This window comes from Vipera berus, assembly GCF_964194415.1.
Source record: "Vipera berus genome assembly, chromosome: 2".
NCBI classification, from domain to species: Eukaryota; Metazoa; Chordata; class Lepidosauria; order Squamata; family Viperidae; genus Vipera; species Vipera berus.
In genome coordinates this window covers 79,113,548-79,138,904 of record NC_138203.1, presented here as the reverse complement: position 1 = coordinate 79,138,904, position 25,357 = coordinate 79,113,548, and the positions used below count along the sequence as shown (strand labels likewise).

Here is a 25,357-nt window from a genome sequence, read left to right as displayed (position 1 = left end):
AATTAGAAAGAATTCTCCCTCTTAATATTGAAAAACATAACTGTTCAATGAAGCAGAAGCCCAAGACAGTCAAAAAGAAATATGCCTTCCCACAAATGGAATTCACTACTACAGGATGCAGTGGTAGCTACCAACCTGATCTGCTTAAAAAGTGATTAGGCAAATAAGGTACAAGGCTCTCAGTAACTACTTGTTATTTCTACAATAAAAGGTAGCTTTCTTCTTCTCTTATTAGTAGCTGGGAAACATTAGGAAGAGGTAGCTGTTACCCTTTTTTAGGTTTCTGGTAGGTAGATATGGCTAGCTACCACAGTAAACAGAATATTGGACTAAACAAGGCTCCCCTTACTAATATGCTCCTAGCTATTTTGCAAGCTAATTGATAGGAAATTAAAAATGATATTGAGAATATTATGTGGAACAGAACCCTTTTCCTTCCTGTTCAGCTGATGAAATGCAGCTGTTTCACGGGTGCTGTTTAAAGAGCCATTGCATATTTCATTTTAAGACCCTGCAAGGATCTGGATCTATAGCCACATTTAGCAATCATTACAGACATCTCACAATTAAGTTTGGTACCTACTGAAATGTAGAAAGTTTCCACAATTTGGGAATGATGATGAATCTTGATTACATACGGTGATAGTAAAAGGGGTCAAAAACCGCTTACAGTAGAACACTTTAAATCACTTTTTTCATATTCCCAAGAACCCACTCACATAGCCTGAATGACTAAATTCCAGATCAGTAGATACATTCCCTTTGTTCATATATTTGGTGCAAACCAATCATGGATTCTTTGGCAAAACTGCTGCAAACCTCAAGAAAGCTCAGATTCAGGACAAGCTTATTTTGAGGGTAAAATATGCAAATTGAAAGGTTCAGTGTTCATGCAGATTCATGAGTAGTATATCTATAGCATGCGGAGTTGTGTAACGCAACGGCTCAGAGACCAACATGCAGCTCTCTCTGAAACACCTATATTCCTTCCTTCCCCAATTACATCTATTTTATTGGTCCTTAATGGACATTGTCAAACTCTACACTTACCCTGTGAAGCTGGCCAGATATTCATTTACAAATTGTTATTTCAAGAACAGATTTGGTTATAAGTTCTGATATGCATAGGGAAAGGATATCTTTTAAATCAGGGGGTGTCCAATCTTGGTAACTTTGTGGATTCCAACTCCCAGAATTCCTCAGCTGGCTGGGGAATTCTGGGAGTTGAAGTCTACAAGTCTTAAAGTTGCCAAGATTAGACACCCTTTTGAATGCATTTTTTTTATAGAAAGGTCTTCCTAAAGAAAAGAGAAAAGGATCTAGCAATAAACATAGCAGGTTCACACCAATAAAGGAAATGCCTCAAGGTCTCTTACCAGGAGAAGTTCAGCCTGTAATTCTTTGTAACTTTTTTCATTATCCTGCAGCATCTGAGAGAGGTCTTTAATTACTTTCTTGTTTTCTTCTATCTCTTCGTTTAGCCGTTTGTTTGCAGCTAGATACTCCCTTTCTAACCTGAAAAGATTTTTTGTAAAAATTTAAATATGTTATATACTGTTCTCGATGAAACAACAATACTTCTATGCTATCATTTTGCTAACGTTTAAGAAAACCAGGAAAAAAACAAATCTAAAAGTCAATGGATGTGGTAGCATTTATCTGTTCTAATAATCCAGAACATCTTCTGGGAATAATCAAATTCAGGTTATTTAAACTCATTGAATGGCATCAAATATATCTGACTAACTAAAAGATAAAATCTGGAATACAGGTAGTCCTCAGCTTACAACCATTCATTTAGTGATTGTTCGAAGTTACAATGGCACCAAAAAGTGACATATGATACATTTTTCACACTTATGACGTTGCAGCATCCCCATGATCATGTGAACAAAGGTCAAATGCTTGGCAATTGGTTTACATGAACCAATATTTATGATGGTTGCAGTGTCCCGTGGTCATGCAATCACCTTCTGTGACCTTTTGACAACTCAAAGTCAATGAGGAGGCCAGATTCACTTAACAACCCGTATACTTATTTAACAACTGCAGTGATTCACTTAACAACTGTGGCAAGAAAGGTCATAATATGGGGAAAATTCACGAAATTGAGTTTGGGCTCAATTGTGGTGGCGACCACCTGTAATAAACTGTTCGTGTTCATTTCATGTTCTTTACAATGAATAGATTTAAAAATGACATGAAAAAAAATGTAATCCAAATGTAGAGACGAAGCAGGAATTAAGAAACATCTTATAGGCTCGTGTATTATCGTCTATAGCAGGGCTTTTCAACCAGTGGTACGGGTACCACCTGTGGTACATTGGCACCTGGGAGGTGGTACACAACCATCCTAGAAAAGTGATAGCGGGGGAGGGGAATAAGCTGAACCAGTGGCAGCACCGCACAAGCCTGAGCAAAAGATGGCTGGAGCTGCAGGGCTGTCAGGGCTCAGCGGAAGCACCAGGATCAGTGCTTCTTTGGGGCTGTCAAGGCTCAGTGGAAGTGCCAGGATCAGCATCAGGCTCCAGATGGAGCTCGGCGCTGATCCTGGCACTTCTGAGCCCAGAAGAAGCGCCAATCAGCTGGAATGTTGCAGCATCTCCAGGGTCTTGTGATTTACATTCAGATGCTTGGCAACTGATTCATATTTATGACAGTCACAGTGTCCCAGGGTCATATGAAGTGACCAAAACCTGCTGCAACCACCCAGCAGACGGGGGAATAAAAACCAAACACCCCCCACCCCACCCTCGCTGCCAATCCTCAACAGAAATGCTCACAACAATGAAAACCTCGGACAGTAGGAAGAGCGCCGCCAGGCAGGCAGGCAGGTGTCTTGCTCGGCTGTGGCTTGGGGGCCACTTTTTCAGTGCCATTTTAACTTCGAACAGTCACTAAGCGAACTATTGTAAGTCGAGGACTACCTGTACTTCATCACTTTTTTACTTTTTTTTGGTCAAGTTTTTGACACCTAGTAAGGCAACTGGTGGTACTCGATGTCAGAATCCATTTATATCACATTCATAAATGTATGTTTAAAACATTATCCCCCCCATACGGATTCTGCCATCTCCCGAGGAAGGAGGAACATATGTGGATTCAGCCTGCCTTAGGTTATTTCAAAGACCAAGGAAACCTTTTGAACTAGGGGGATCCAAAGGGAGGGGGAGAGGAAGAAGGCAATAACCATAAAGATTCGAAGTTCCTTTTTTTTTCTACGAAAGGGTTGACACGAAGTTGAAGGATGGGGGCTGACCAAATGGGGTTGAGGGAAGGGGGGTTGAACTGGGTACCCTTTATAAAATTTCAATTTGTAAAACAATACTAAGTCCTGTCTTGTATTCCCATAACCAAGCATGTCCTAGTAAAGATTCCTTTTGGACTAGAACTGACTCCAAGAGTTTCTGTCTTCCTAAGATGTGGTTTGGGGTGGGTCCTGACACTCAGATATTGCCATATCCTAAAAGTGGTACAATGGGTGAAAAGGTTGAAAAGCCCTGGTCTATAGCCCACATGTGGAAATTCTAATGCTGCTTTCTCAGGCCTTGCTATAGTTACAACTACAGAGAAACTATTCCGGTGTCTGTACAATAAGTTCTCTCCTTCTCTTTCAGGGAATTTAGGAAGGGTTTCACCAACAGGAAGATTTCTACTCACATCTTGTTCCTAGCTACGGTGGCAAACTCTGCTGCTGGAGCTTCTCCAATATCAAAACAATATCGAAGAAAAGAGAAATTTGTTTCAAGTATAAGAACCATAAAGTGAGGGGAACTGTAACCATCGTGAAGCCTTGCTATCCATCCTTCTGCATTACCAACATGAGTTCGGCAGGGCTAATATTATGTTCTTCTAGTGAAAGGATTCACACAGACCTTCCTACACCAGTGGGACTGCTTTGATGTATTGCAGTAGTAAACCGTTAAGGATATTCTGATAAAAAGACAGCAACCAATTTGGAGTATAGTTACAAAGGAGAATTTTTGTGGGTTTTTTCCCCCAACTTCTACTGCAATATACATATCTATCACTTAACCAAATATTCAAACAATATTGCAATTCTGGACTAACGTATTGAAAATTACTAACAGATCCGCTTAGAAATCTAAAAGAATCAATAAATCATATTTTGTTTGAAGCATACAATCAACATCCTGGAAGAGAACAATCTGATCAATAATTGATGAGTGATGTAAGAAAAAAAATGGTGTTTTTGATGTTATCTATGAAATATTTTAGTTGGGTTATTTGTAATCAGAGTAAAATAACATGCAGGGAATTGGTAGTGTCTTTTTAATACCAGATACCTTAAAGAAAGAATTCTGTAAGATAACGCCTAGTGTGGGGTGAGACCATTTTTTAAAAATCAAGACAGGAAAATTCAGAAAGATTTACTCAACATGTTCTTTCATGTACATTATTGCACTTTTTATTTTGATTTTATTTTCTATATTTCCCAGTTCTGGCCTGCCATGAATTAGTCCTGTTCTAACTCTTCCTACAAGCAGGAAGAGGGTCTGTTTTAACATTCAGAAGCGAGGGAGGGAGGGAGAAAGGAAGGAGTGGAAAAAAGAAAGGAAGGAAATGTTTTAAATACTGACGAGTTCTCATTTTGCACATTATACAAAATCAGTAGTAGTCAATTATAGCCCTTTTAGAATGAAGACTAACTCTATGAATCTATACCTACTGTATATATAGAGAGATATAGATATATCTATAAAGTTTATTAATACAATTGTTGCATTTTTTCAAATATTAATTTAACTAACATTTATTGCTTTTTAGGGAGCTAAATATTGCCCCAAATGCTCAACATCTAATTTTACTATCACTACAAAAGGCTATTCCAGGGGGTACATGTCAGAGAATGTATCAGAAAATCCAATTAAGCTTTGGATCATTTTCCTCAATAAATAAATGAACAAGTGTAATTTGTTTAATTGGGTTCTCTTTATATTGTTTTAAAACATATGTGTGTGGAACATGACACATTTTAGTCACCTTTATGCCGAAATTTTGAAAATTCCAAAGGTTTCACAAACTGTTAAGCATTGCTTAAGCACTGAACAATCTACAAGTTAAACCAGGGGTAGGCAACCTTGGCTCTTTTATGACTCGTGGACTTCAACTCCCAGAATTCCTGAGCCAGCTGGCTCAGGAATTCTGGGAGTTGAAGTTCACGAGTCATAAAAGAGCCAAGGTTGCCTACCCCTGGTTTGAACCAAAACACTTGGCAAAATATTGCAGCCTAAGTCTTAAAAGGGATCCATAGCCATGGAATTCTTTTAGGAGAGTAAAAAATGACCACACAGGGGCCAAGTCACACAGCAACTCCATTAACTCCATATCACATCACCCTGTTTAAAGTCACCATCCGCTCTGTGCTGTGTGAGTTATAGGAGGGAATAGATGAGTATTTTGTGGACTGGTGTGAGTCTTTCCCCTCAAATACCAATTCTCAGTCAGCAAAGAAGCCACTCACATGTCGAATTTTTCCAGGCTGTCGTGAGCGTTTCGCTTCTCTCTCTCATAGGCATTTTCCACCTCTCTAAATTTGCCTTTGAACATTTCCAAGTCAGAAACGGCTTCTGCTTGGCTGGCCTTCTCCACTTGCAAAGCTCCTTCAAGGTCTCGGATCCGCAACTGCAGAAATCACAGGAGAACAACAATCAGGATTACAAGAGGCTGCAGAGCTTCGCTCTATGTCAGATCAAAATGAGGCAAGACAAAATGGCTAGGCCAAAATCATTCCACATGCAGAGAGAGAGAGAGAGAGAGAGAGAGAGAGAGAGAGAGAGAGAGAGAGAAAGAGGTTTATATACATAAAGTCAGGATAAGTGTAGCTTTTCACCCACCCGATCACCATAGTTTGGTAAAAGAAATACTGGCTATGATGAACTTGGATTAACGTTGACAGGCAATCACAATTGTGGTTAAGGGAATGGGTGAATTCAGGGTCATGTATAATATTCTCCGATCCCACTTGCCCAATCAGAGTCAGCTTCTGCTGCCCTTCACCATGACTTTTGTTGGAGCATGATCAATAGAAAAATCAAAGCACCGAGACGTGTACGCCACGGTGCAAACAGTTCAAAACATTTGAAAAGAATCATTTGGATCACAACAGATTCTACACGAAAAGAAAAAAAAATGAGAGAGAAAATTGATGGAAAAAAAAATGCTTATCAGCATTGCTTAGCTTTTTTTCCTCCAGGAAATGTACACCTTTCTAGTTATTACTGGATAAACAGCACACAAAAGATTTTCCCATGGGACTTTAGGCTGGTGTTTTGTTCTGGTATTTGGCAGTGGGGCAAAAGATCTTATGATATAAATTATTTAGGACACGGGTTTAAACGCATTCCTTCCCAGGGCCTCGGTTCAGAATTTGACAACAGGACTGAGAAAGCATGTAGAATCAACATGGCGAGCGTCTTAAGATTTATTTGCTCGGAAACATATACATTTCATGAGTAAAATGGAAAAGTGACACGGTACCCTTTGGGCAGCATTTTGCCTTAGCATTTGCAATCCAAAATCCCCCTAGAGGCATTCATAGAACATGGAACAATGGAGTTGGAAGGGACCACGGAGGTCTTTTTAGTCCAATCCCCTGCTGGAGCAGGAGACCCTGTATCATTTCAGACAAATGGTTGTCCAGTCTCTTTTGGAAAGCCTTCAGTGATGGAGCACCCACAACTTCGAAAGGCAAGTTATTCCAGTCTCTTGTCATTTTCTCCAGATCAGCTTTAAGAATTCAGTTCAGTTCCTAGACTTGAAAGCAGGATGTGCAGCTAGTTACAGAACTTGAATTATGAGGATTCTGTTCTGTACCAGCCTGCTACTGGCCCTGCAGAAAAGGCAGGGACAACCCCTCCACAAACGGCAAGAGGCTGGAACTACGCCTGCCAAATTTATAGCTACAAAAACAAACAAGACACGAACCAAGAAACCGGAGCTTTAAGAAACATGAACCATCCGAGCGGTTGCCTTCAGCAAACCAGCCCTCCCAGACATTCCCCTTATATAGAGTTCAGGGCGTGGCTTCTCTCTGCCTCCTTCCGAGAAGCCCCATTGCCTTCCTCTGTTTACTCCTAATTGACTGCCTCCTGCGTCGGGCGTCCTTGAACAGGGCCAGCTGTGGGTCATCTTCATCCACACTGTCAGGCTCACACAGCTGGGTCTCCGTGGTGACCAAGTGGGAGGGGCCTGGCTGAGGGCTATCATCAGCAAGATCTTCAACCCCCTCAGCAAGGTCTTCAACACCCCCCTCCTCCTCTGAGTCATCCGACCCAACTGCCGAACCCACAGGCTGACCCTGAATCACAACAGATTCTGCTTTAGGATGAATTTCGATATGATCAGAGGAAGACAAACAGACAAATTATGACAAAGGCAACAAATATAGTCCTATAGCCAACTCGTCTCTATTTATCACCCTTGAATCATATTTTACAGATTTAACCTTAGGAGGATAACTGTTGATCCAGTCTGATATGATGACCAGTGAAGCTATCTCAATTTAGGAATCAACCAGGGTGTGTGTGTGTGTGTGTGTGTGTGTGTGTGTGTGTGTGTGTGTGTGTGTGTTAAACTTCACTTTGCCTTGCCGACTGAGGCATAAAACCCTCCAGTTGTCCAGCACGTTCTACTTTATTAGTTAATTAGTTACAAACCAATTGTCCAAATACTTTCAAGGAATTGTTCTTTAAAGATGATTACATTTCATACGCAAAAACATAAAATTAAATGTAAAATAATTAAACATGTGTTAAGAATCCAGGTGTGCAAAAAGCCTGCAATGAACTTATCGATTCCATGTGATTCTTTTCTCAATTTACCTGAATTATTTCAGAATTAAATTTGGATTCCAGATGTGCCGCCCTCTCTGCCTCAATGTTTTCCTCCAGTTTTTTTATTCTGGCCATAGCTAGCTGTTAAAAAAAGTTGATAAGAAGTTAACAACACACACATCTCAAGTGCTTCCCTAAACTCTCGGTTTAAAAGTACTATTTAATATCAGTCCAAACTTTGCTTAGCTGCATTGGCTCCTAACTACTTCCAGATTGGTTCATGAAACTTATCTTGTTTTGTGAAGTTTTACAAGGGCCAAATTCAGCATACCTAAGTGATCTTCTTCTCATATATAAATAACCAGATATTTGTTTCATAAGAATTTTATTGAATAACTTTATTGAGATATTCCCATTGGGTGATGCCATAGTAGTAGAATATTTAGAATCCATTATCATACAAATATACTGATCACAAACACATTTTAATCTATTCCGTTTTAAAGGGCCACCAAGGATTATTTTATTTTGCTTAACTTTGGCCTCTACGTGATTGTGACACTTTCTCTACTGTGGCCATGTTTTTAAATCTCTCCATTTTTTTTAAATTATAAATTGAGTTATAATTAATATCTGTGCAAAACTATTCAGAGAGGCATTTCAGAGTGCCAGTAAAATACCCTTGAAATACACGGCTCGAAGTACACTCCACTTCAGCATGATGGTCCAAGTGTAAATTGCCCTTGAACCCATACAGGTAGTCCTAGTTTTAGGACCACAATTGAGCCCAAAATTTCTGTAGCTAAGCAAGACAGTTGCTAAGTGAGTTTTATCCCATTTTGTGACCTTTCTTGCCACAGTTGTTAAGTGAATCACTGCAGTTCTTAAGTTAGTAACACGGTTGTTAAATAAATCTGGCTCCCCCATTGATTTTGCTCGTCAAAAGGTTGCTAAAGGCGATCACGTGAGCCCGGGACACAGCAACAGCAGCAAGGGTGAAAAAGGGTCATGAGTAACTTTTTTCAGTACAATTGTAACTTCAAAAAAAATATCACTAAACAGATGATTGTAAGTTGAGGACCACCTATACGTTCATGGTATGTTAACAGTTCTTGTGGTAACTACTCTGAATTTGAATTTTGAAGAGATGCTTCCATGAAGTGCACCCCTAAATGGTTTACGCAGCCTCAATAATCAATCCATACTGGATACAGGTAATCCTTGTTGAACAACATTCAATGACTGTTCAAAGCTATGATAGCGCTGAATGAGGACATATGACAGGTCCTCGTTGTTAAAGCCATTACAGCAGGGGTCCTCAAACTTGGTTACTTTAAGACCTGTGGATTTCAACTCCCAGAATTCCCCAGCCAGCCCATTACAGCATCACATGATCATAATTTGGGTCTTCATAACCTCTCAATTATGACACTGCAGCATCCTGCACTTACGATCACCGGCTGACTTCCAACAAGCAGTCAATGGGGAAACCTGCAGTTCACAAATGGCAAATCACGGTGACCACAGCACACTGCAACCGCACAGGATTTGCCTAATGAAGGCAAATGGAATTGCCAAAACTATTATCGTAAGTTGGCGCACTCATGTAACATCAAGCTTTACAACCAGGTTGCTTAGCAACAGAGTTGCCCGTCTCAATCGCCATCTTTAAGTGATGACTACCTGTGCACTTGTAGAAAATCTAACAAAGACATGAATAGAACAGAACAGAATAACAGAATTGGAAAGAACCTTGGAGGTCTTCTAGTCCAACCCCCCGCACAAGCAGGAAACCCCATACCATTCCAGACAAATGGCTGTCTAGTCTCCTCTTAAAAGCCTCCAGTGATGGAGCACACACAACTTCTTTATATATATTTTTAGTATTTACATATACATGTATTTGTGAAACAATATGGTGGTAGGGTAGGTAAAATAAGAAATAACCAGTTGTAAATAGTTCAGGTTACATCAACAGAGATGCCCTCTCTAATTCCCTTAGTTATTACATAGTCAAAATAAGCAAGTTAGTACACTTCTAGTTGTAACCTAGTCAATTAACAAAATTTAAAATATATTTTCAACAATACATATCAATATACTGTTTTTAAATTTTATCTAATTGCAATAGGACATTCTAGAATAGCCTATAGTATATAGGAAGAGGCTTAATTTTTGGGTAACCCACAATTCCCTATTTCAATAAAGAATAATTCTTTTGTCTACAAAACTTATATTGTTCATTACAAAACCTTCTTATGTTTTACCATTAAAATCTAGTTTTCATCTTAACAAATCACCATTATATATTTTTTTTGCCTTAACCGTTCAACAATTATTAAAATACTATCTTTTATATATAAAGTTCTAGATTCAATACTATTGTTCAAAAGTAACCACTAAATATTCTATACAAGTCATCTTGACCATACATCAATTATTATAATACTATCTTTTGATATGTCGTTCCAAGTTCTATAATATAGTTCAGAATTATATTCTAAAAGTTTACTTTTGTTTTCCTTTACAGATCTAAAAGCTAAACGTAAAATCAGTTATATTTTTCAGAGATTCCCCTTAATCCATAGAAAGATATTTTTATAGTCTATCTTTAGAAATCCCAAAAGAGAAACAAGTTCAGTTTTTTAAATCTAACTCTTGCCTTCCTTTTGTGCCAATCATGCTTCCCTCTTGGTATCTTTAAAATCTCAAATGTATCTTCCTTTCTTCCTATGCCCCTTATTTGAATCCAGGGAGAGTATCCAAATGTCAGTTTTGTAAGGAAGATGTCCCCTTTGTACCCATTGTATTTTTGCTTTGATAATTCAGTTTTTGATGGTTGATATAATATAGTTGTCATTAAGTCACTCAAATCCAATTCTTCCAATTCTATCTGGGTTAGGTAGAAAGTAGTAGCTGGTATTATGGTTGTCATTTAATTAATTGAATTCTCAATATAGTGTATTTGAAGGCCTTTAGTGTCTTCATTCTTGGTGTTGTTTTCTTCAGGTGCTGTTGCTTTTCGGGTTGTAAGTTTTGTAGTTGCCATTAGTTTGGACTTTAAGGTTTTCTGTAGGTTGCTTTTGTTGTTCTTTGAAATCTCCTATTTTAGTGTTAGTTTCCATTTCTTCTATTTGATTTTGGGTTATCTTTTTCTCATTTAAAGTCAAAATTTGATTTGGTGGCTTTAAGTTGTCAGATTTTTCTTGCAGCTTGGCTTTAATTTGCTCTGTCATTGCCAAAATCCTGTCCAGTATCAGTTTATAATCAAGTGGTGGGATGTATTCATCCATTTTGTTGTTGTTTGCAGTTAAATCTTCCATGGAGGCTGTTTTAATAATAATCAAAGATTTTCTACCTCCTGAAGAGTTGTACTCAGTGCCAGGTGTTCCCACACTTATCTTAAGCATAGTATCAAGGACACTCTTGTTATTCAGTCAGCTCTCACAACAGTAAAAGGAAATTTACTTGCTGTACCAGGTTTCGCCACAAGATGTCATCAATAACATATAACATGCAATGTAAGAATTTTCTTTTCTCTTTTTTTTCCAAATTAATATAAAACTTTTGTAGGATTAGTCCAATTTTTTTCCTTAATTCACAGCTTAGAGAGAAGATAGAATTGTGGATCCCCAGCAACAAATAGAAGCTTTTTAGTAAATACAGATGAAATTGCTTAATTTCTTTGCCGAATTAATTGAATTTTTTTTGTAGCTTTGAGGCTTTAAGATTTGTTCCCAAAGTAAATATTCGCCATTTTCTCAAAAAATGGGGAAGGAGATTTTCAGGAAAAACCCACAGGAAGATGGTTAATGGAATAGGAAAGGTAAAAGCTCACCCAGGTCCTCCAGATTGCTTCTTAGTGCTAGGTAGTGCTTTTGGCTTTCGGCAGGGAGCGGCTTAGTGATCCGCCATCTTTATGGCCGGTCTCTTCTTCTTTGGACCAAAGGAAATGATCCCGGATTCCAGCAGACGGCTGCCGCCCTTCTGCAATCGCAGGGAAGTCCTCCTCTTGGTAATCGCCCCCTCCAGGGCGATTTTTGACCCTTTTCAGCATCCTCCAAAGGAGAAAGAAACAGACGGCAGGAAGCAGGCTGTTCCTGCACGTCTGGAAGCGCTGCGCTCGCGAACCGGAAGCCCAAGCACACAGAACTTCTGAAGGCAAGCTGTTCTGCTGGTTAACTGTTCTCACTATTAGGAAAATTCTCCTTAGTTCTAGGACTGGCATGTCAAACCCATGACGTCGCATGATGTATCATGCCTTTTTCCCCATTGCCAGCAATGGGATGGGGGCGGTTTTGGCGTGATGCATCCGGCCCGCAGGCCGGCAGTCTGACGTGCCTGTTCTAGGAGCTATGAGCTAACAAATAAATAGACTTTGTCATTCTTTTGCTACAGAAATACACGTTTTCAGAGTAGGTTGCTTAAAAATTTATTCCTAGTTTTTCTTTGGGGAAAAAAATTAAGATACTCTGGCTCTTCTAAAAGAAATGAGTAAACTGTTTTGGCACTAGCTCGTCTGAAATGGTATAGGGTTTCCTGCCTGATCAGGGGGTTGGGCTAGAAGACCTCCAAGGTCCCTTCCAACTCTGTAATTTTGTATTCTGATAACATCCATACTAGTTAAAACACACACACCTAAACACATTAAGACCCATTATTTCTTCCAGCTCCTAATGGTACCATTAACATCAAGACACTGGAAAAAAAATAAAGACTTATCTATAAAGTCCATGCAGACGTTGCTTGGCAGCATGTGCTAACTCCAGTAAAAAAAAATCTCTGGGAGCCAGAAAGGGGTATTTCTATTTACAGCACATTTCACTTTTATAGGATTTTGGCAGGTAAATAAATCAAATTAGGACTCCAGTTCCAGATAACTGAGCTGCTAGCCTCTTGATTCATAAAACATAATAACCTAATCATTTATTCAGACTATAAATTCTTATCTCCTCCCCATAAACTTTTAAAGTATTTCCTTCATCCCAGATTTTGGATGATGTTTACTTAATAAGCCCATACATAATAAAAGCTACGAAACCAAACCAAAAAGAAAAAGAAGCAAAAATTAAGCCAAGAGAGTGTGCATTCAAGAAATGAAAACTGTATATCAGCAGTTTTCTGGTTCTAATAGAGGCCTGAAAATGTGTAAGGCTGAAAAAAAATGTTAAACTGATGAATCAAGGATACAGAGATTACTGTTAAATGTTCTACAATTGACCTCAGAAACCACTAGAGGGCACCAAAGGAACACTAACACTAAAGCAACATTTCCTTTTGTTATCAGATTGACCTGTGCTGGGTTTAAAAACATCTTAATTACCTAAAAGAAAAATAACTGAGCATTTAAAATAATACCCAATACTCAAGATTATCCTCTTGGAAAATTTAAAGGACTTTCCATGTAAGATTGGGCAACAACTATCTCAAATTGCTAGGATTTGTTATTTCATGCCTTTGTTAATCTTTTCCGCTCTTCACTAAAACCACATGTCATTTCATTTCATCTCCTTTGTAATTCCAGACTTTAAAGGTTTTTCCTAATTTAATATTAGCATCATAAAAAGGGTGTTTTTTTAATTGTTGCTCTTTTTTAAAAAAAAATATATATCCCTGAACTGTAGATCCATAAGCCATAGCAAACTACAGTAGTTGCTCACTAAAAGCTCTCCAGGGACTCTGTAAATTGTTTCCAACCTCTTTCTTCTTTGTGTTCTAAGAAATAAAATATGTTATAACAGCACACTGATGATTTGGGGTGAATCCTATCTCTATATATCTACCATCCCCATTTTATTCCTGGCACACTGGCCCAACCTGATACACTCTGTATGTACAGTTAGTCCTTTACTTACCAAGAGTTCGTTTAGTGACAGTTCGAAGTTACAATGGCACTGAAAAAAGTGGCTTACGACCGTTTTTCACACTAATGACCACTGCAGCACCCCCACGATCACATGATTTACATTGACAACTGGTTGCGGCGGCAGCCCGGGCTCATGTGATCCCTTTTTTGCAACCTTTTGACAAACGAAGTCAATGGGGAAGCCAGTGATTCACTTAACAACCGTGTTACTAATCTAACAACTGAAGTGATTTACTTAAGAAATGTGGCAAGAAAAGTTGTAAAAGGAGACAAAACGTATTTCCCACTTAGCAATATAAAATTTGGGCTCAATTTTGGCTGTACATTGAGGACTACCTGTATTATAATGAATTACAATTTCTTGGATTGTGGATGATGGGAGCCGGGAAAGGCATCGGGCTGGAGAACGCTGCCTTGGGCTGATTTGTTTCGGAGGTTATGCGTGCGGCAGTTCAGGCCTCATCTATTCAGCCAATTACTGCTTATGCAACAGACTTCCTCCAAGGAGTACATAAGGAAAGGGAGACCTCGATTAAATCAACAGGATCCATTTAACTGGCAGATGGGTATCACTTCCTTGTGTCCGTTTGCCATTTTATTGAATATATCTGTATCTGTATCCATAAGGTCACTCAGCCTGGCTTTGTAGCTAAGGTGGGACTAGAATTCACAGTCTCTCTTGGTTTCTTGAACCACTAACAGATAACCTCTGAAATAAAACCGCTTCTTTAAAAATGATCAATAAGAGGCTGTATCAGGACAAAGCCAAGTATTAACAGAATATAACCCACTGCAAAACAGAACATGAGCTGACAAAATCTACCTCTCCTCTGACTGGAAATTTCTGGCCAATGCCCAGGGCTTCTTACAGGGATTTATAAACTGATTACCCTGAAGCTGTGCAAACGAGAAAAGCCTCCTTTAATCTGACTTGAATTACGGAAGAAACTGATTTGAAAACATTTTTCTTTCCTTTAGGCCTGTCGCTGGCATTGCCTTATCCTCTTTTACTCCAAAGGGCCTTGTCCAGGTCGCCTTTTCTATCCACAGCTCCTCGGCAATGAAACAAACCCCAGGAGCAGAACGGAAGGCAGCTATCAAGATACCAACCTCGTTACTTGGTGACGTTCTTACCTCAAGTTCTTTCCTAAGTCGAGCCTCCCTCTCAGCACCGAACTGAAGTTCGCTGGCCTGTCGCTTCAAGGCTTCCGAACAGCCACTGTGTTCTCTTTCTAGCTCTTGCACTTTTTGGTGGACATTCTGCACCGTGCTGGTGCTTTCCTGGTGGGAGAGTAATAATTAGTTCTACCTTCAGCATTTCCCCCCCCCCCGAAGAGAAAGATTTGGAAACAATGTACTCTTGGTCTTTAAATCGAGCAGTAGGCCCAAGAGTCCCCAAACAATTCAGAACCACCCATTAATTGGCATAGTTGTCCCAGTGAAAGGTTCCCATTATTGCTGTCTACCAGTAGCCCCGAGCACCGTTACTTAGAAGCAGGGGCTGCACTGTCAATAAGGCTTCTTAGTAAAAAAATATTTTAAGGGAATTTTTCCATAATACCTAAAGAACTTCCATTTATTTATAACTTCTAGAGCAAGGGTCTCCAACCTTGGCAACTTTTAAGACTTGTGGACTTCAACTCCCAGAATTCCTCAGTCAGCTGGCTGAGGAATTCTGGGAGTTGAAGTCCACAAGTCTTAAAAGTTGCCAAGGTTGGAGACCCCTGCTCTAGGGGTTCATATTGCCATTTTAACTGTTTCAACTATATTCATAACAGAGTATAGTTAGTCCTCGACTTACAACCCCAACTGAGCCCAAAATTTCTGTTGCTAAGTGAGACATTTGTTAAGTGAATTTTGCCCCATTTTATGGCCTTTCTTGCCTCAGTTGTTAAGTGAATCACTGCAGTTGTTAAGTCAGTAGCCCGGTTGTTAAGTGAATCTGGCGTCCCCGTCGACTTTGCTTGTCAGAAGGTCGTAAAAGGTGATCACATGTTTTCAGGACACTGCCAAGGTCATAAATATGAGTCAGTTGCCAAGTGTCTGAATTTTGATCACACAACCATGGGGATGCTGCAACAGTGTGAAAAATGGTCATAAGTCACTTTTTCCAGTGATGTTGTAACTTTGAACGGTCACTAAATGAACTGTAAGTCGAGGACCACCTGTACGTCTAGGTCAGGGGTGTCAAACTGCCGGCCCGTGAGCCAGATGCATCATGGCGAAACCGCGCCCACCCCGTTGCCGGCAATGGGAAAAAAGTCACGATACGTCGCGACACATCATGTGATGTCGCGAGTTGGTCTAGGTCAGGGGTAGGCAACCTTGGCTCTTTTATGACTCGTGGACTTCAACTCCCAGAATTCCTGAGCCAGCTATGCTGGCTCAGGAATTCTAGGAGTTGAAGTCCACGAGTCATAAAAGAGCCGAGGTTGCCGACCCCTGGTCTAGGTAGTAATACCAGGACTAAAATTATTTTATCAACAATACAGTATTTTTTAAATTTATTCCTTTCTTTTATATTCCACCTTTTTGCCTATAGGCCTCAAGCCAGTGCTTCTGTTTCGTTTTCCGCTCAGCCAATGTCTGCCACCTGAGTGTTAAGTGTCAGTTTCCACTGACTAGCCCAGAGTTACCATATTTCAATGGAGATTTGTATCCGGGCCCCTCCACAACAAATCCTATATTTATCCATTACTCCTTGCTGATCCCTTTTATCTCCTAACAGACACCCACAGACAGTCATCTACGCTACTGACCAACTGCGCTTAACATGAGACGCTTAGTCCCAGTCCTTCAAAAAGCTATCACCACAGAGAAATTTTTTTATTGTTGCAGCAGATGAAAACAGCAATTATTATAGCTGTATTTAGTTACTATAACATTCCATTCATTCAAACCATTTTTGCTTTTGTCCTTGTCTTCCTTTCTTTGTTGCCTGATTCTGTAAATTTTTAGGAATCCAGCCTAGCAGCAAGCCCAGAAAAATATACCCCTTAGCTTGAAAGTGAGTATATATAATCCTCCTACATCAGAGAGTGTACCCTGTTTTTCAATACAGATAGTCCTCCACTTACAACCACAACCGAGCCCCAAATTTCTATTGCTAAGCAAGAAGGCTGCTCAGTGAATTTTGCCCTATTTGAGGACTTTTCTAGCCACAGTTGATAAGTGAATCCCTGCAGTTGTTACGTTAGCAAGATGGCTGTTAAGTGAACCGGGGGTCCCCAGTGACTTTGCTTGTCAGAAAGTCGTCAAAGGTAATCACATGACTCTGGGACGATGCATAAATATGAGACAGTTGCCAAGCATCTGAATTTTGATCACATGACTGTGGGATGCTACAACGTCGTAAGTGTGAAACACGGTCACGAGTCATTTTTTTCAGTGCCGTTGTAACTTTGGACTACCACTGCATGAACAATTGTAAGTTGAGGATTTACCTCTACGTAGAATGTGAAGCCTTAATAAGGTCAACTGCAAAGCCTGAGATCTTTTGACTTTAGGCTCTGTTTTCCGTGAACAGATCATCATTTTATTAACTGGTACCGCAGTGTGTTTCTCTGCCTCATTTTTTGTTTGCAAGGCATTTGTGAAAATAAGGAGAATTTAACGATGTAAAAGAAGTCTCATCCAGAAATCATCCAACAGTCCTGTGTTTTAGTCACTGAGAAACATAATCCAGAAGAGCTTCCCAATAGGGATTAAAAGCAAAGGTCTTGAGACTGTGGATTTTCAGATCTGCAACTTCTTAGTGCAACGCATTAAATCAATTGAGAAAAGGGAAGGTGGCAGGTTGGTTATTTAGTCTGCCTGAGCACTTCACCTACTCCTTTGCTACATCAGTCAAAACGATCTCAGTGGGGCATGTATTTACTGCCACTGCTCAACTGTCTCCAACACAATGCTTTCTCCGTCATTAATTTCTAATCTTCTTGGTCTTGTTTTAGCACAGATGCCTACAACTCCTCTGTGAGTGGAGAAAAGATATAATTAGCTGGTTTGCCTGTTGAGAATTCAGCAGCAAGCTCTGAATATTTAAAGCTGCACTTAAAACTAGTAATTTTGTTCTCCCTGAAGCAACGTTTGCAGTCTTAATCCCAGATTCTAGACTCACGAAAATCGGACCATTCAAAGATGACAAAATTAGAACTACCTCTGCAGTCTTACAGTAAGCCTTCTAATCCAATCACTGTGACAGCCTGATGTACTAGAGCAGATCAAGGTGATCCCTGCTGGTTTGCCTAACAGTAGGATGTCTTCTAATATTTTTTTTTAAAAAAACCAATCTCACCATCTCTATTCATCTACTGCTCAAAACCAAGTTGGACTGAACCCCTTATTTTCATCAGCCACTTCATACATTCTCCCTCTAATTCAGGGGTGTCAAACTCAATTTCACTGAGGGCCGCATCAGCATTGCGGTTGCCCTCAGGGGGCCGGGTGGGTATGGCCAGGGTGGGTGTGGCCTACTGGGTGGGCGTGGCTAGTGCGTATGGCCTACTGGGTGGGCGTGGCCAGCTCTACATCATTTGCATCAAGGGTGCCTATGGGGGCCTGGGCAGGAGTGGGACAGATCTGAGGGTCTCTGGCAGAACAAGGGTCTCTGGGCCAGGGCCAAGGCAGTGGGGGCCGTTCCCTCACTGTTTCCAGGATGGCTTCATGGGCCACATGAAACCCCTTCGCGGGCTGGATCTGGCCCCCGGTCCTTGTGTTTGACATGTCTGCTCTAATTGAATTCAGCCAGGCCTCTCACCTACTGAAATAGGAAATAACCCCTGAATCCAGTGGTGGGATTCAGCTGGTTCGCACCAGCTAATTTTTTGTTGCCCAGGCCCAGAATTGACTTCCGGAAGCGGCATCCACACAGAGAAACAGTTGTTCACATATTTGAATCCCACCACTGCCTGAATCTACGCTTCACCCCAGACCATGCTTTAATACTAATCATAGTATGATTAGTACATATTCCCACATAACAGAAAAAAATCAAAACCACTGTAAATAACTTTGCTTAATGTTTGTGGAGATTCTCAGTCGTTCAGGTCATGGTTGTCCCAAAGGTGCTTTTTCAAGAGGCAACTGGACTTCTTTGTTTTCTTTTGAAGAAGTTTCGCTTCTCATCCAACAAGCTTCTTCAGCTCTGGCTGGATGGTAAGGAATGGAAGGATTTATATTCCTTGCAGACAGCTGGTCATTTGCATTCTTTTAGAGTCGTTGAGGCCACTTGGGGGTTTGTCCTGAGGGGGGGGTTTGCCCTGACCCTGGGAACACAGACAAAACCATAAGTGGTCTCAACAACTATCTAAAAGATTGCAAATAACCAGCTGTCTGCAAGCAATATAAATCCTTCCATTCCCCACGATCCAGTCAGAGCTGAAGAAGCTTCTTGGATGAGAAGTTAAATATCGTTTTTTTTTTTAAAAGCCTCTTGAAAAAGCACCTTTGGGACAACTTCACTAAATGGGCAAAGTTAGACCTTTCCCCAATTTCATCTAATCCGGGATGAATTTCCAAGTCCAGCTAAGAATATTATCTTAGGTTTTATCTCAGTATTTGATGATTGCTGAGGTCTGAGGGGACTGAACCTGAACCGAAGCAAGCCAAGTTTTTTATTTCTCACAGTTCTCTGTCACCCCAAATGATATCTCTCTTGGGAGATAAGGACTACCCCTGAGAATGTAAGTCTGCTGTTTAGGGCTCTATGAATTTATAGTTATTACTAGATGCAAAGGGAGAAGTTTTGGTCAAAAGGCCATTCGACTAGCTGCATTTGGTGTACCAATTGAAATCCTACCAAGAGCAGAAGGATCTCACAACAGTCATTCACCTTCTTATTGCTACTCAGACTGTCACATCACAATGCCCTCTTCGTGGGGCCATCTTTGCAGACTAGCCAGAAATTCTAATTGGCAAGTAATACAGTAGCTAATTTGTTACCAGGCACTCATCATCATAAGTACATATATTTGCACTAAGCCCTACATTATAGGTTCTCACACACAATTCAAAATGCTTGTGACATGCTGTCAAGTTCTTTATGTGGGTTAGCACCCAAACTGCTAAAGAAGAAATTGCCATCTTCAACTTCTTACCTAATACAATCAAATGGGAGAAGCTGCCTGAGGTAAGGAAAACAGAGCTCTACAGTTGTTTAGTTGTAGTGCTTATTTTGGGATTTAGTCTCATTTGAGGTTTGTCTAGCCCAGGGGCTAGGCAACCTTGGCTCTTTGATGACTCGTGGACTTCAACTCCCAGAATTCCTGAGCCAGCCATACTGAGGGGAAAGGGAGAGGTTTCCAAGCTGAGCCAGGCTGGCTCAGGAATTCTGGGAGTTGAAGTCCACGAGTCACAAAAGAGCCAAGGTTGCCTACCCCTGGTCTAGCCTCACCTTTATTGGACTGGAACACCTAATAGATGCTGGCAGAATGAAAGAAACAGGAATGTTGTGAAAGACATGTCTGAGCCAAGGTGCAGGGAGAAGCATGAAAAAGAGACTCTGAGTAACTATGCCTGAATTATGCTTGAATTACTCCATTAGCAGTAAATATCTTTCCAGACATCCAAAGATGTTCTTATTTCTTGTTTCCTTAGTCTGCTTGCAATTCAGGACTTAACAGTTGCCTTATGGAAGTAAACAGAGCTTTTCCAACAACCATTTGGAGTTTAACTGGAACAACATATCTGTTATTTAATTATTACAGGCATTATATTTTATTATTAATAATAATGCACTGATTGGTTCACCTTTGATGCTTTAGTGTACATTGGTTTCCTAATGATGATTTCTGAAATAAACTGCCAGAAGCTCCTTGTGAACGTGTCAATATACAAAGGCTATAAATAAATATGTACAATTTGTAGTGTATAAATAAAAACAAAATTAACAGCTTCAATATAGGGTAGAATGATGTTAATTCCATCATCCACAGTCAGTCTCTTCAGCTCATGTAGGAGATTACTTCACATTGTATTAATGGGGATAGCAAATACTTTGTTTTTATACACATGCCATTAACTGTATTTAAATAGTTCGGCAGCCTTTTGTATTTTGTTGCAATTTAATACTACTTTCAATGAAAAAAAGATTTATGGAACTTCCATCAGTCAAGACTACACCAGATTTTGACTGCAGGTCAAAGGCAAACACCCCTACAAAGTAGATCGCATCAGAGCCTGTTCTGGGAGGTGGTTTGAGAACTTTACATGCCGAAATTGGTGCAGATTATGCCACTTAAAATGTCCAGTTATCAAAATTATAAACTAGAGAGCCAAATATTAAAGCCCATCAAAACTGGGCGTAACAAGCAGCTCCTGTAGAGCAAAGTAAACTATATAGGTAGCCATTTTAATTTTAAATTTCTGAAATGACAATTGAGAATGGAAATTTAAGTTAAGCTAATAACTGCCAAATTAAATTGACAGATATATTAAGTGGAAGAGAGGAATAAATCACAACATGACATCGAGTTGACCATATATCTGCTTAGTAAGCCAAAGCATCAATGATACATGGCTATTCCCTTTATGCAGGAGCAAGCCAATTTCATCCAAATCAGAAAACTATAATTTACGGCTTTAACAAACCAGTGTATTATGCGAACAATAGGCTCATAGCATTCCAAAGCCATTAAATCATAGCTTTCCAGTTCAGATGAAAGAAGCTGTGTTTTACTTATGCAAAGGGGGGGGAAAGGAAGGGATTACATGTACTCCCAAAAGATTTATTGTTATTTCAGCTTATTAAAGCAAGTCATGATCCTTGAAATGCAATACTGCTATATTATAGAATGGCATCTGAAGGCAGAGCAAGTATAAAATGTAGTTATTTCTTACAATACAACCTAACTATGTGAAAGAAGATTGATTTCAATAGTTTATTCTCACACCACCAGTGGATTTAAAAATAGGGCGATGGCATGTTTAACCAAAATAAAGATCCCTCTGTTATAAGCAAGCTTAGAAGTTTATCATGCAATGTTGGGCTGTTAGCCACAAGATGATGCTGTTGTATTTGTTACAGAAAATCCAATCTTCTTTTAGAAAGTAGACAAAGGACTCAACATAAATCTTCCCAAAGCCCACCAATACACATTTCCCTCTGCTAAAAATTCTTCAAAGGGCTTATGATTGCATTTCTCTTTGCTACAGAGAATCACTGTTATTCCACTTACACAGATACTTCCAAAATAATGTTTACAAGCCAGAGCTTACATCTGGTTCAACTGACTTATTTAAGGGACTACTAGACCTTCCATTTCAAAGTTGCAGTATAATTGCTCACAGGTAACGGAAGGGAAAGGTTAAAAAAATCAAACCAATTAAATAGCAATAGCAATAGCACTTAGATTTATATACCATTTCACAGGGTTTAACAGCCCTCTCTAAGCAGTTTACAGAGTCAGCCTATTGCCCCCAATGACCTGGGTTCCTCATTTTACCCACCTCAGAAGGAGGGAAGGCTGAGCCAACCTGAGTAGCAATGAGCACACACCAAATTTACCTAAAAATATAAATAATGCTAAGAAAGATAGAAGAAAAGAGGAGAGGATTCTCGGCTCGGTACCTATATAAAAGACACCTGGGAGCCAGAAATATTCCTGATTGATAGGGGATCAAATACTTATTTCACTCATTAAAATGCAAATCAACTTATAACTTTTTTGAAATGCGTTTTTCTGATATATATTTTTTGTCCTTATTCTGTCTCTCACTGTTAAAATAAACCTACCATTAAAATTATAGGCTGATCATTTCTTTGTCAGTGGGCAAACTTACAAAATCAGCAGGGGATCAATTAATTTCCCCCCACGCTGTATATGATTTCTAAGGACCAATGCTCACCATAATCAGATCAAATCAATGCCCAATTAGATTTTATATTTAAGAACCCACATACACACGCAGATAGGCACTTTATTATCCAAGAGTAAGAAATCTGAGGCTGTTCAGAGATTACTGAATTAAAACTCCTTGCACACTTCATATTGGCTATGCTACCATGGCTAAACTGTAATTCAACATTTCAGCAGCAACAGGTTGCCCAATTCTGCAACCTGTTGGTAAAGACCTTTATGTCCTTGTAACTTTAATCTCCTGTTGCAGGTTGTAATCTGTTCCAAGTAAAGCTGCCTTTTGCAACTGATTGATTTTGTTAATGTCAATGGTGACTGTTATTATTACATTAGGATAATTTTTCCTTCCAAGTTTTATGCACGCTCCTTGGTGCCAGCTTCTTTTACAGTTATCACTTTTTTAAAAAATCCTTTTTTGCCACTATTATTTCACAACACACTTGATTTTCAAATAAACCCAATTCTTGCAAGACATTGGCTTTTCCTTCCCTGGCTTTCATTGTTCTCTGTAAATTAAGATGTTGCTTAATACCTTTTTAACAGACGCTTACTTTGAAAACAATCTCATCTTCCTAAGATGACTGAGGAAGCTAACTTTTTCATGTTAAATTTTAGTTAATTAACTACACATCTCCTGTACTTTAGTAAACAGATAAATCTGACTACCAACGTTTACATTTGGACCACAGGAAACAGTAAAGATATTACTTTATTGCCTTTAGGGGGAAAATCACACTACTTGAACATTAGTCACTTTCTCTGCTCTTTCTCTTTTCTTGTTGTTTTCATTCCCGCCCGTATGAAGAGCTCTGGAGTAGTTGAAAGTTTGTAATCTGATTTCTAATTTCAAACTGACCTAGAATGGATTTTGGAACAGATGTGGAAGTACTGCATCTACTGTACAGAGCAAAAATATGGATGCACATGAGCTGAACATACAGATCAGCCTTTCCCAACTCTTCAGATATATTGCATGCGATTTCTGGAATCTGCAACTAATGTGACTATCGACACGGTGCCTGGCAATTGTGGGAACAATCTGAATGAATGTCTCAGATGTATATACTAAAAGTATATCATTTACTTTAGAGTAAAACTATTTTACAGAACAACAAAAATATTAGCAACCCAAATGTAACAGGCCTGAGTGCACAAGTATACCTTCAACTGGTACAATTTGTGATGCCAACCATAACTGAATAGGGAGAGGAACATCTTCTCTTTGTTGTTGTTAGCTGCGAAGTCGTGTCCGACCCATCGCGACCCCATGGACAATGTTCCTCCAGGCCTTCCTGTCCTCTACCATCTTCTCTTAGAAGTCTGTAAACCTCTAAAGATAGGGCCACACGAAGAGGACACCCCTTCTTTTACCAGGCCAGTACATAAAGAAGCTGACCTATTTCAGATATCCAGGCTAAGTAGACTTTTATATTCTAGTACAGAGGTCCCCAACCTTTTGGGCACCAAGGACGTGTTCCGTGGAGAGTGGTTTATCCATGGACCGGAGGGGCATGGTTTTGTGTGCTGCCTGCATCCCATGGATGGGGCTTTGGTTGTTTATGCAGACCGGTGCTGGCATGCCATGGCCCGGTACCAGTCCACAGACTGGGGATTGGGGACCCCTGTTCTAGTACAAGAGTGTTAAATCTTGCTGTACAGCATACTGGCCTTTTGAACTGCAAAAATAGTTTTGCAGTAAGCTGCCTCCTTAACTACTTTTATAATAATAATAAACCTTTATTGTCAAAGTACAACATGTGTACATTGAGATTAGCTGAGCCTCCCCCCGTGCTCTCTCCCCCCAACACACAGTGACAACAAACCCTCCATCCCACCACACTATGTGAACCAAGTGCAACCCAGGTGCAACCCATGCTGTAACCCCTAAGGCATGCCCATCTAAGGTATAGAGTGCTGCAATCATTTGGACTAGAAACTTGGACTTTACTATGCACTCCCAATATTAAGCAAAACTCAAGGACACGGGGGCATAACCTCACACTGACAGCAGGGAAGTTCAAAAGTAAGGTTAGACAGTATTACTTCACAGAAAGAAGAAGTGGAAGCTTGGAACCAACTTCCAGCGGAGGTAGTGGGTCAATTATCAGTAACTGAGTTTAAACTTGCTTGGGATAAACACTTGTCCATCATCTGACAAAAATTTAAAATTAAATAAACATGAATGAAATATATATAAATAACAATTTAAAAGAATAAACAAATTGAAAAGAAAACAAAAAACAAATAAACTCAAAGGGCAGACTCAACGGACGACTAGGTCTTTTTCTGCCAGTAGTTTTCTATGTATCTATGAATTATTATACCGGGATATCCTGGCCAAAGATATTATATAGACAGATACATTTTAGAAAAGATGCACATTTCTTTTAAGGAGGAGAGACAATCTGCCTTACAGTATTGACTATTGTGCTGTAAGAAGAGACATCAGCTTACAATATCCAAAGGGCTAAAAGTGAACAGTATAATAGTACTCTTACATTACAGGTAGTCCTCGACTTACAACAGTTCATTTAGTGACTGTTGAAAATTACAACACTCCTGAAAAAAAGTAACTTATGACCGTTTTTCACACTTACAACAGTTGCAGCATGCCCATGGTGATGTGATTAAACTTTGGATGCTTGGCAACTGTTTCATATTTGTGACGGTTGCAGTGTCCCGGGACGATGTGACAAATCTTTTGCGCCCTTCTGACAAGCAAAGTCAGTGGGGAAGCCAGTTTCACTTAACAACGAGGTTGCTAACTTAACGGCTGCAGTGATTCGCTTGACAAATGTGGCAAGAAAGGTCGTAAAATGTCTCACTTAGCAACGGGGCTA

The 25,357-nt window shown here is 39.7% G+C and overlaps 1 protein-coding gene across 1 annotated transcript in view; it reads right to left on the bottom strand.

Annotated features, from left to right (window-relative positions):
• Positions 1 to 25,357, bottom strand: part of CCDC171 (coiled-coil domain containing 171) — a 203,669-nt gene that overhangs the window by 164,213 nt on the left and 14,099 nt on the right. The window contains exons 8-11 of the mRNA XM_081319831.1: positions 14,797 to 14,943; positions 7,845 to 7,937; positions 5,486 to 5,646; positions 1,377 to 1,515 (exon numbers count right to left, since the gene is read on the bottom strand). Coding sequence (XP_081175957.1) covers positions 1,377 to 1,515; positions 5,486 to 5,646; positions 7,845 to 7,937; positions 14,797 to 14,943 — 540 coding nt within the window. The remainder of the gene's footprint in view (positions 1 to 1,376; positions 1,516 to 5,485; positions 5,647 to 7,844; positions 7,938 to 14,796; positions 14,944 to 25,357) is intronic.